The sequence below is a fragment of the Chiloscyllium plagiosum genome, chromosome 1 (assembly GCF_004010195.1).
Source record: "Chiloscyllium plagiosum isolate BGI_BamShark_2017 chromosome 1, ASM401019v2, whole genome shotgun sequence".
Taxonomy (NCBI): domain Eukaryota; kingdom Metazoa; phylum Chordata; class Chondrichthyes; order Orectolobiformes; family Hemiscylliidae; genus Chiloscyllium; species Chiloscyllium plagiosum.
This window is the reverse complement of record NC_057710.1, coordinates 88,711,371-88,724,150: the sequence shown is the minus strand read 5'-3', so window position 1 is coordinate 88,724,150 and position 12,780 is coordinate 88,711,371. Positions and strand designations below refer to the sequence as shown.

The following is a 12,780-nucleotide window of genomic DNA, read 5'->3' as shown; positions in this document are numbered from 1 at the left end:
GGTGGATGGGAGATCCCCCGAGGTGATGAGGTTATGGACGGTCTGGGAGATAATGGTTTGCTCTTTCCACCTATCACATTTCCGACGCCCCTCCCCCAAGTCCCTCCTCCCTACCTTTTATCTTAGCCTGCTGGACAAACTTTCCTCATTCCTGAAGAAGGGCTTATGCCCGAAACGTCGATTCTCCTGTTCCCTGGATGCTGCCTGACCAGCGCTTTTCCAGCAACACATTTCCAGCTCTGATCTCCAGCATCTGCAGACCTCACTTTCTCCTTAAAGAGAATCCCAAGGCAATCTACAAATATATTAAAAACAAGAGGATAGGACCACTCAAGGATTAAGGAGGGAACTTGTGCATGGAGGGAGAAGCTGTGGGTGAGATCCTAAATGAGTACTTGGCTTCAGTATTCACCCAGGATTAGGATATGGAGGATAGTGAGACGTATGGAGCATGCTAATATGCCAGGGCATTTTGAGATAAAGAAATTGGTATTGGGTCTCTTGATGAATATTAGTGTCAGAGATATACAGCACGAAAACAGACCCTTCTGTCCAACAAGTCCATGCTGACAAGGTATCCTAAATAAATCTAGTCCCATTTGGCAGTAATTGGCCCATATCCCCCTCAACCCTTCCTATTCATATACTCATCCAGGTGCCTTTTAAATGTTGTAATTGTACCAGCCTCGACCACTTCCTCTGGCAGCTCATTCCATACACGTACCACCTTCTGCATGAAAACGTTGCCCCTTGGATCAGTTTTAAATCTTTCCCCCTCACCTTAAAACTATGCCCTCCAGTTTTGGACTCCCCCACACCAAGAGAAAGATCTTGTCTATTTACTTTTTCCATACCCCTCATTTTATAAAATCTCGAAGGTTACCTCTCGGACTCCAACCCTTCAGGAAAAATAGCCCAAGTCTATTCACCTCTCTATGGCTCAACCCTGACAACATCCTTGTAAATCTTTTCTGAGCCCTTTCAAGTTTCACAACATTCTTCCTATAGAAGGGAGACCAGAACTGCATGTAATATTCCAAAAGTGGCCTAACCAATCTCCCTGTACAGCTGCAACAAGCATACCAAACACCACCTTCAATATCCTATCTACCTGTGACTGGATAAGTCCACAAGGCATAATGGTACCTATTCTAGGTTATTGAGACGGCAAGAGAGAAGATTGCTGGGGCCTTAACCAAGATATTTATCTTTGCTAGTCGCTGAAGAGGTCCTGGAGGACTGGTGAGTAACAAATGTTGTTCCTCTGTTCACAAGGGAAATAGGGATAATCCAGGAACCCATAGACCGGTGAGTTTAGTGAGAGGGAAGAACTGAGGGAGACCAGTATTAGTGGAGAAATAGTGCTGGGAAGATTGAGGGGATTGAAGGCGGATAAATCACCAGAGCCTGAGAATCCCAGAGTACTTAGTGGCTCTAGAAATAGTGAACGCATTTGTCATTTTGCAGGATTCTAAAGACTGTGGAATAGTCCCTGCAGATTAGCTACCCTCCAATGTCACTCCAATATTCAAAACGGGAGGTAGAGAGAAACCAGTGAATTATAGACCAGTAAGCCTATAATGGGGAAAATTCTTGAATCCATTATTGAGGACTTTATGGAGGAGCATTTAAAAAGTAGTGGCAGAATCAGTGTGTCGTCAGGGGTTCATGAAGGGGAAATCATGCTTGACCAATCTGTTGGAATTCTCTGAAGATGTAATTAGTAGAGTTGACTAGAGGGAGCCAGTCAACATGATATATTTGAACTTTCAGAAAGTGTTTGACAAAATCTGACAAGAAATATTAGAGTGCATGGATTGGAGGAAGTATACCAAGTTGGATAGAAAACTTGTTGGCAAGGAGCAAGAATTGGCAGGCAGTAACTAGTGGGGTGCCACAATGATCAGTGCTGGTACTCCTATTCACAATATTAATGATTTTAGATGAGGGAACAAAATGTAAAATCCCAAAGTTTGCAGATGATAAAGTTGGGTGGGAGGGTGAACTGTGACGTGGTTGCAGAGGTCCTTCAAGTATGTATGATCCAGACAGATTGGGTGAATGGGCAATTTATTGGTAAATGCAGTATAATTTGGATAAATGAGATTATTCACTTTGGAAGCAAAAACAAGAAGGCAGATTACTATCTCAATGGCTGTAAATTGGGAGAGAGAAGTGTGCAGCAGGATCTGGGTGTCCTTGAGCACCAATTGCTGAAGGCAAGCATGCAGGTGCAGCAGGTGGTAAAGAAGGCAAATGGTATGCTGACCTTTATTGTGAGAGGTTTTGGGTACAGGAACATGGATGTGTTGCTGTAGTTATACAGGGCCTTGGTGAGACCATATCTAGAATATTATGTGCAGTTTTGGTCTCTTTGAGGAAGGAAGCAGAGAAGGTTTACTGGGATAATTCTAGGGATGGCGGGACTGACGTATGAAGAGAGATATTGTTTTTGCTGGAGTTCAGACGAGTGAGGGGGAGATGTAACAGATTTAGAAAATTCTAACAGGACTAGATGGGGTAGATGCAGGGAGGATGTTCCTGATGGGTGCATCCAGAACCACTGGTCACAGTCTGAGATTTAAGGGTGGACTGTTGAGGTCTCAACAAGTGATGAGCCTGTGGAATTCATTACCACAGGAAGTAGTTGATGCTAAAACATTGAATGGATTCAAGAGGTAGCTAGATACAGTACTTGGGGCAAATGGGATCAAAGGTTATGGGGGTAAAGCAGGATTAGGCTATTGAGTTGGACGATTGTGATGGATGGTGGAACAGGCTTGAAGGGCTGAATGCCACCTTCTGCTCCTATCTTCTATGTTTCTGAGTCTCACCAGTGGTTGGGAAGCTCTTGGAGAAAATTCTCATAGATAGGAATTAGGTGCATTTGGAAAAGCATGACCTAATTAGGGACGGTCAGCATGGCTTTGTGCAGGGCAAGTCATGTCTTACTAACTAGATTTGAATTTTTCGAGGTGGTGATAAATGAGGGTCAGGCAGTGGATGCCAGTAAGGCTTTCGACAATGTCCCTTATCCAGGTTGGCTCTTCCAGAAGATTTAAGGTGCATGGGACTCAAGTTGACTTGGCAGTTTTGGATTTTGAATTGGCCTGCCTAGAAGGCACAAGTAGTGGTGGAAGTGTTTGTTTTTTAAGGCTGAATGTCCTTGACTAGCGGTGTTCTGCAGGGATCTGTACTAGGACCTCTGCTGTTTGTGATAAATATGAATGACTTGGATGAAAATGTAGATGGGTGGGTTAATGAGTTTGCAGATGATATGAAAATTGGTAGAGTTGTGGATAGTGCAGAAAGTTAAGGGATACAGTAGGATATAGATCGGTTGCAGATATGGTTAGCGAAGTGGCTGGTAGAGTTTAATCATGTAAATGTGAGATGCTGCACTTTGGGAGATGAAATATTCAGGAAAGGTTTCCAGTTAATGGCAGGACCCTGAACAGCATTGATGTACAGAGGGATGTTCCCAGTCAACTTCCATCCAATCCATACACATTAAAATTGGTTTGTGATCTAGCTTGCTGACTACAGTGGGAAACCTGAGGAACTTGTTTTTGGTATAACACTCCACTCGACTGTTTTTAACCTCCCATCCGTGTAGCCTTTCAATTGAACAATGCTCTCAGTTGAGGTAAGTCACTGAATTTGCTCTTTTCTGCATATCTGCCCCTGGTTTGATTAGTACCAGTGTCACACCGTTGTGTGTTCCAGATAATGGCGAGTCTTCTGACCAATTACTAATTGAAGGAAATATGCTTGTATGAACTGAGAATTGATTAACAATCAGAAAAACGTAGGAATAAATTAATCATTCTTGCCATGGCAGGCTGGTGCTAATTGGGTGTCACAAGGATCAGTGCTACAACCATGCTTTTCACAATCTGTATCAATTTGGATTTAAGAACATGATGATCTGCATTGCTCTTAACTGGTTTTGTAAAGTAATGAATTGGAAAACACTAGTTATTTACTGGTGGTGGTTAATAAATCCAAAATGGACAGCATGATGGTTGTGGTTAGCATTGCTGCCTCTCAGTGCCAGGAATTTGGGTTCAATTCCACCCTTGGCCGATTGTCTGTGTGGAGTTTGCACATTCTGTCCATGTCTGTGTGGGCTTCCTGCCACAGTCCAAAGATGTTCAGGTTAAGTTGATTAACCATGCTGAATTACCCATCATCTCCAGGGGTGTGCAGGCTAGATGGGTTAGCCAGTGGAAATGTGAGGTTACAGGGATAGGGTGGGTTGCAGTTCGGAGGACCCGATGGGCTGAATAACCTCTTTACATAGTATAGAGATTCTATGATTTGGTAGGAAAAAATATCTAGTTGTGTGTAAAGAGCATTTGTGTAAGTGTAGGTCAGTGATTTTGTGGCACAGTAATAGTTTTCCTACCTCTGAGCCAGGAGGCCCAGGTTCAGTGCTACCTGTTCGCGTAGTGTGCAATAAATCACCTGAACAGGTTGATTAGAAAATATGAACTGTAATTGAATTGTGGTGCAATAGATGTGGAGACTGTGCTCTTGTAGTGCAGTAGTAGTGTTCCTGCCTCTGGGCCAGAAGTCTAGGTTCAAGTCCAGTTGGCTCCAGAGATGTGCCGTAACACCTGAGCTGGTTGTTTCAAAGATATCAGGATGTGTTGGCCATCGGTGTCTCTCATGGTGCTATGATAGTGCATTGGAGTATTGTTTACTGTTTTGGCTGCTTTCCTGAAGAGGGTTACACTTCTCATGGGGAGAAAGTGCAATGGAGGGTCACAATCTCTAGGGTTGTATAATTTGGAGACCAGACCTTATTCCATGGTATCTCAAAGAATGAATTCACTTAATTGAAACTGACACAATTCTTAAAAGGCATGACAGAATGAATGTTAATATTTATCCTTGCAAGTGAGCCTAAAACCATGAGACATGTTTCAGGTTAAAGGATAGACCACTTAAGACTGAGATGAGGGAAAATTTCATTTCTCACTGGATAGTAAATCTTTGCAGTTTTCTAATTCAATGAGATGTGACAGCTCAGTCATTGAGCATGGTAATGACAGCAGTACATAGATTTCTGGAGACTAATGATAAGAGCGGTAGATGAGCAGCCATGATCTAATTGTATGGTGGAGTGGAATATATTGTTTAATTTTCCAATGTATGAAGTTAACCATTTTAAACTCCATTCTTCACTGTGGAGATTGGGTAGAGTGTTTTATACTTATGCTAAGGAATGCCCATGAAAATAACTCCAATTTTAACATAGATTCCGGTTAGATTTTCAGCAATGTATTCCTGACTATGTGAGACTACCTTATATTTTGGAACTGCTGCTCCAAATTAAATCAAACGTTGTAACTGTAAGGGTATTTGTTGCCATCAGAAATTTGTTTGCAGAGAGAGATCAACACTATCTGGCATTACTCTGGGAAAGTATTGCAACAAAATATCAAAGTAATGTGCTATGTTGCAGGTAGTGATGATGTTATAGGCCCTGAAGACATGGAGAAATTCTGTGAAGATATTGGAGTTGAACCTGAAAATGTAAGTGCTCGTCTGTAAGACATAGAACAGTGGAAAAAGGCTAACTTAGACTTTTAAAAATTTTGTTTTAAGCATTAACATTAAACTGCTTTTGTATTGTGTATTTATGAGAAAGCTAGGCTGAACCTTTTCTGTGTTTGTGATGTGTAGAGATTTTCAGGATTATGGAACAGTTTATGTTTTGGCACTTTAAGGAATTGAACATAATATAGTGGTCACAAACTATAAGATAGATAAACAATTTTACAGCTTTTCAGAAGACTTGACAGTCTATGCAGATGATGACAAACCATCTCCCTGAAAGTGAAAAGTCATGTCCTTTTTGTGAGCTAGAAATGGATCTTTCTGCTGACTAATTGCAATCCAATTTTTTTAAGAATTGCAGAATTTTAGTTTTTGCTTGAGGGAGAAAATTGTAACTGTCAAAAGATGTTTGTGTCAGTTATTTAAATGAGAATAAGTAATGTGTATCTTTTGCAAGAAAACTGCATTTAAAAATGGTTGATATATTTGGTGCTAACATTTGAGCAAATTGGCACTGCTTACATAAAACAGCAGATAGCATGGAAATGGATAGTTGTAACACCATGGAAATAGACCATTCAACCAAAAAAAAATGCTTATCCTGCACATAGGCAATAAGTACTAATCTTTTGTATCTGTCTTGTTTCTAATTGTGGGCGGCACAGTGGTTAGTACTGCTGCCTCAGCGCCAGAGACCCGGATTCAATTCCCGCCTCAGGTGACTGACTGTGTGGAGTTTGCACGTTCTCCCCGTGTCTGCGTGGGTTTCCTCCGGGTGCTCCGGTTTCCTCCCACAGTCTAAAGATGTGCAGGTCAGGTGAATTGGCCATGCTAAATTGTCCGTAGTGTTAGGTAAGGGGTAAATGTAGGGGTATGGGTGGTTTGCGCTTCGGTGGGTCGGTGTGGACTTGGGCCGAAGGGCCTGTTTCCACACTGTAAAGTAATCTAATAATCTAATTCCCCTTTTATTCTGCCTCTTCCTTCTAATACAATTAAGTATACCAAGTCTCTCTCTCAATTGTAGAATTGGTGTTTTGAAGAGACTAATTCAAACCAGAAATGAATATTCAAGAGTACAAGTGATTCTATACTAACAGTTGAAATCTGTCATTTTCTTTTCCATTTCTCCAACATTTTCCCCACTAATTTCCTTTACAGTAAAGTTTTTTTAAAATTCAAATGGAATATAGTGAGGGCTAATTGGAGACCTAGCTATAAATCGTTGCTGAGTCAGTCTACAATAGCATTTAAAGATAAATGTTTTTGTTGCAGAAGTTTAATAACAGCAGTTGCACTATTCTCGATGGACCAAATAATTTATATTTTTAACATACCTTAACAAAAATGGTCTGTAGAAATAAGGGTTTTTAAAAAAACTTATTCCAAACCTAATTGGTCCTGCTGAATTTTAAGATTTATCCTGCTTGTGAAGATTCCGTTGATCTTTCTCCTGGGTGCTCTGCTGTGCCCTTCTGGAAAAGTGTGTTACTTTTGATGCACACACCAAAAACCAGGATCAGACTCATTAGAATGCAGTGAACTGATATTATCCCTTTTATTTTCTGCAATAGTGCACTAAAGTATTCACCAATTTCCTCCATAAGTTCACATTGTGCAAGTGCTATTTTGATTGAAATAACCAAACAGCTTTTTAAATATTTTAGGCAAGGAATTGAAAGCATAGCACTGTCAGACGTATACTTCTTGACAGTTCGGACTTTTATGCTGTTTTTATAAACTATGATTTCAAAAATGCTAGTTGAAGTTCATTAATGTCCATTAAGGAAAGAAAGTTCTGCTCTCCTCACCTGCTTTGGCCTCATGACACTGATTCAAAGCCAACAGCAATCTTAAATGCCCTCTGAAATGGCCTCGCAAGCCACTCAGTTGTATATAAACAGCTTAAAGTCTGACAAAAGGAGTGAAACTGAATAGATCAACTGGCACTAACCAACTCATCAGGAATGACTATATGTGCAGCACTATTAACACAGCAAAGTTCTCTTTAGTATCTAGGGTAAGTGTCAAAATTTGAGGTCTGCCCCATAGACTAATCAAGAAAAGCCTGAAAGAGACTCCCCTTCCAAACAGTGTCCCAAATTTAGCCATCTTGGGATATAACCCATTCCACTGACAGACCCATTAGATGTGATAGTACAGCGGTAAATAGAGAGTTGAAGTCGGAGGCCTCAACATCGATTCCATGAAGGCTGGTGTCAGGACAAATGTGCCCAAGGAAAACTACTGATTAATGCCTCTTTTCTCTCTTGCTAACCCACCTCCCCTCCCCCACCTCCTGCACCCACAATTGACTTGCTTTTTGCCTCTTTATCTTACTCTGTGTCTGTCTGTTTCCATCACCTCCAAGAAAAAGGAAGAAAAACTGATGAATTAGCTCTCCATGTTGAACACCACTTAGACGTGCCTTTAGAGTGACCATTGCCAAGATTGGCTTTGTAGCACCATAACAGATTTGAACTGACCAATTCCTAAAGGGTATAACTGTACAACAGGTGATGAGGGAACCAACTTGACCTCCTCCTCAACAGTCCACCTGTTGCAGACGCATCTGTCTATTACAATATCATTAGGAGTTCTTGTGAAGATGAGCTCTTGCCTTCACATTGCAGATTCCATCCATGTGTGGCCCGACTACTGTGCTGAATGGGATAGATTTCAGACAGCTTGAAGACATTAGTGAACCCAGATAGGTTTTTCTGACTATTGGTGGTTTCATGCTCACATTTAGGTTCCTCAGTCCAGATTTCTTTATTGAATTCAAATTCCACAAACTGCCAAGACAGGACTCAAATTCAGGTCCCCAGAACATTATCTGGATCTCTAAATTAATAATCTATTGATGATAATACATTAGGTCATCATCTTGCCGTTTCAATGATGCCCCTTGTTGGGACAGAGGTCAAGCTCTGCTTTAAGTGAACAGTGGTCATCATTTATGACTCCTTTAGAGTTCATGTTTGAGCTGATGAGCAACATTTTGTGGTGCGAGTGCCAGGCAATAGCCTGCTTCAACAGAAGAGAATCTAACTGTTGCTGCTTGATGTTCAATGGCATTTCCATCTCTGAATCATCACTTTGAATGTTATGGGGGTTAGCATTGACCAGCAACTGAAGTAGACCAGCCATGTAAAAACTGTGCCTACCAGAGGGAAGTCAGAGGCTAGGAGTTCTGTATGAATAACTCATCACCTCTCTTCCCCTGTTGCCTGTCCATTACCTACAAGGCGCATTGGGAAGAAACAAAATATTCTCCCATTGCTTGGATAGGTAGAATTCCAGCAACATTCAAAGCTGAACACCATCCAGAATAAAGCAGCCTGCTTGATTGAAACCCCATCTAACAATTTCAATATTCATACTGTACCAACTGTGTACATGGCAGCCATGTGTCCCATCTAAATGCAGCAACTCATGTAGACCGATCGCTAACATTACAAGGGCAGCCGATGTATTGAACGCGACCTCCAAGTTCCCGTCCAAGTCTCACTCCATCCTAACTTTGAACTATATTGCTGTTCCATCACTGAGATAAAAGCCTGATCTTAATTCTCTAACAGCACTAAGGACTGCTGAGGTTCAAAAAGGCAGCTCTGCACCACTTTGTCCAGGGGAATTGAGTTTACTGATAAATGCTGACCTAGCCTGTAGGGCCCATATTGTGAATGGTTTTTCAAAAATTCAATCATTTTGTGGTGGTACAGAAGTAGTTAAAGGAGGTTGGAACTATAAAATACTTTATGGGGTGGTTTTCTCTTTTTTAATTATTTGGGTTAAGCTGGCCACTACATGTAACTGATCTTAATTATTGCAATAATCAAAATGATATTGGTTTAGTAACAGAACTATTGAATATGTTCTTTGGATTCTGATTGCAGAAATCTTAAAACACTTATTAATGTACGCTATTATTGATCTCTTTTACTTATTGTAGGTGGTAATGTTAGTGCTTGCCTGGAAGTTGGATGCCCAGAGCATGGGTTACTTCACTCTACAAGAATGGTTGAAGGGAATGACCTTATTACAGTATGAAATGTTTTTGATTTAGTGTTTGTTTGAAATAGTTGCCAGTTAACTTAAGTTTCAAATGTTAAAGTAATGTTTTACTTTTAAAAGTGTAGAATTCACCTATTCTATTTCTTACTTTGCAATTCTGCAATACAAAAAAATGGCCATTTCAGTTCATTAAATGTTATACTGCTGGATTCACACTTCTGTTCTATCTGTTGATGGAGTCGTACATGAGATGTTTGGGTAGCATCTCATTCAATTTCTAGTGAATATTGGCCTTCATGCAATTGTTCCTAATCCTGCTTTAATTGGCAATCTCATTCCAATAGTGTAGGATTGCTTTTGTGGGAAGTCAAGAAATATTGCCACAAATGTGATTAGCAGTGCCTTTTCACAGTTTGGGCTGAGCTGCTGGAGGTGCGTCAACAGTATTGTGAACCAGGGTAATTGAACTAAGAATACTTAATTTAGGCAACCGATATTGGTAATGAGAAGAGTTCTTTCTACAACAATAACCTTATTTCTGTAAAATGCATGTAATTTGATTAACTTGCCCTGAACTTGGAAGTGGCACTTAATTGTTTAGCTCTTTAGACCTGTTCTGCCCCTGAATTCATATAGAGTCATAGAGATGTACAGCATGGAAACAGACCCTTTGGTCCAACCCATCCATGCCGACCAGATATCCCAATCCAATCTAGTCCCACCTGCCAGCACCAGGCCCATATCCCTACAAACGCTTCCTATTCATATTCCCATCCAAATGCCTCTTAAATGTTGCAATTGTACTAGCCTGCACTACTTCCTCTGGCAGCTCATTCCATACATGTACCACCCTCTGCGTGAAAAAGTTACCCCTTAGGTCTCTCTTATATCTATGCCCTCCAGTTCTGGACTCCCCGACCCCAGGGAAAAGACTTTGCCTATTTACCCTACCCATGCTCCTCATAATTTTATACAAAGTTAAAAATCACACAACACCAGGTTATAGTCCAACAGGTTTAATTGGAAGCGCACTAGCTTTCGGAGCGACGCTCCTTCATCAGGTGATTGTGAAGGAGCGTCGCTTCGAAAGCTAGTGTGCTTCCAATTAAACCTATTGGACTATAACCTGGTGTTGTGATTTTTAACTTTGTATACGCCAGTGCAACACTGGCATCTCCGAATCATAATTTTGTAAACCTCGTTCAGGTCACCCTTTAGCTTCCGACCCTCTGGGGAAAACAGCTCCAGCCTTTTCAGCTTCCCTCTATAGCTCATGTCAGCCTTTTTCCTATATTTCTTAACCAGTTATTATTAATCAATAAGTTGAGTAATTTCAGCTTCACTCTTAATTGTCATTTATGGGAGAGAATTCCAAACTTCTTCCTATGCTTGGAATGTAAGAATATTTCTTAACTTCGCTTTTGAAGTCTTGTCTCTAAATATTAGACAGTCTTAGTCAGGGATAGTTGTTTTATTGTTTATTGACTTTAGGGGGCAAGGGTTCTTCCTGCCATCCCCAAAATCTGCTCCTTGTCACTATTCACTAAATATTCAACAATGAAGGTGTCATGCATATGGTCTGATAACCTAATGTGATTTTTGTAAACAAAATCTTTCATTTTTTTTTTGTTTTTCACTTTTAAGATGTGACACAACCGAGAAACTGAGAAATTCATTAGATTACTTGAGATCATTGTTGAATGAACCCACAAATTTTAAACTTGTGTACAGATACGCCTTTGATTTTGCACGGGTAAGTGACTCTATTGAAAAATGTAAATGAGTGAAATTCCAAAACTTGTCATAAGACAAAGACTAATAGACATTCACAGTTTAAAAAAATACTGTTCTCTTGCCTCATAGAAAAATATAGTAAATTCGGGACTTTTTAAAAATTTGATACATTCACATCTTTACTAAACCACTAAAATTGCCCCCATTCCCATCCATTAAAAGCTATGATAAAAGTATATAACTTGTTATCAGTTGGGAATTTACAGGGAGGCTGTTTCCACAGGTGGGTGAAACTAGAGCTCTGGGGGCATAGCCTCAAAGAGGAGGAGATTTGGTACTGAGTTGAGGAACTTCACCCAAAGGATTGTGAAGCTGCCCGGTGAAGCAGTTGAGGCTACCTTGTTGAATGTTTTTAAGGCAAGGATAGATTTGTGAAGTATTATGGTGAGCAGGTGGGTAATCAGAACTGATCTTATTGAATGGCAGTTTTAGTTTGTAAAAGAGGTTGGAAAGTCATTTGGAAAAGTGACTCAATCATATTTTCAAGAGATGTTTTACAATTTAATTATAATACAATTCAATGCAGCACAAGAACAGGCCCTTTAGTCCACCCAGCCTGTATAATTTCTTTTTCTTATTTAGACCCATTAATTGCTGGGTCCAAATTTTCAAAATGTGACTTCGTAAGTGCTCAGCCAGATATGTCATGTTTGTTGAAGTGTTTTCGCTGTTGAGTCTAAACTTAGGAAAACAAATGATATGGGGAGGCTGGTAGTTTAGCTTTCAGTTCAGAAAAATTTGTATTTTTGGTTTTGGGCTGGCAGAAGAGTATTTTCTTAGATTAGAGCTGAAAATGTGTTGCTAGAAAAGCTCAGCAGGTCAGGCAGCATCCAAGGAGCAGGAGAATCGACGTTTCGGGCATGAGCCCTTCTTCAGGAATGAGGAAAGTGTGTCAAGCAGGCTAAGATAAAAGGTAGGGAGGAGGGACTTGGGGGAGGGGCATTGGAAATGCGATAGGTGGAAGTAGGTCAAGGTGAGGGTGATAGGTCAGACTGGGGTGGGGGCGGAGAGGTCAGGAAGAAGAGTGCAGGTTAGGAAGGCGGTGCTGAATTCGATGGATTTGACTGAGACAAGGTGGGGGGAGGGGAAATGAGGAAACTGGTGAAACCCGCGTTCCTGCCTTGTGGTTGGAGGGTTCCTAGGCGGAAGATGAGGCGCTCTTCCTCCAACCATCATTTTGTTGTGGTCTGGCGATGGAGGAGCCCAAAGACCTGCACATCCTTGGTGGAGTGGGAGGGGGAGTTGAAATGTTGAGCCACAGGGTGGTTGGGTTGGTTCGTCCGGGTGTCCCAGAGGTGTTCAGTCCCTTCCTCCAGATCTTTGACACAGATATTGATCGTTGATGATCCCATAGTGATTTCTGAGGCACTCCACCAGTTACAGCTTTGTAATATGACAATAAGCATT

At 40.9% G+C, this 12,780-nt stretch overlaps 1 protein-coding gene across 4 annotated transcripts in view; it reads left to right on the top strand.

Moving 5' to 3' along the window:
• Positions 1-12,780, top strand: part of dcun1d4 (DCN1, defective in cullin neddylation 1, domain containing 4 (S. cerevisiae)) — a 72,187-nt gene that overhangs the window by 40,954 nt on the left and 18,453 nt on the right. For all 4 annotated transcript variants that reach the window (XM_043691125.1, XM_043691143.1, XM_043691153.1 and 1 more), the window contains 3 exons: positions 5,471-5,541; positions 9,518-9,609; positions 11,224-11,332. In XM_043691125.1, the coding sequence (XP_043547060.1) occupies positions 5,471-5,541; positions 9,518-9,609; positions 11,224-11,332 (272 nt within the window). The remainder of the gene's footprint in view (positions 1-5,470; positions 5,542-9,517; positions 9,610-11,223; positions 11,333-12,780) is intronic.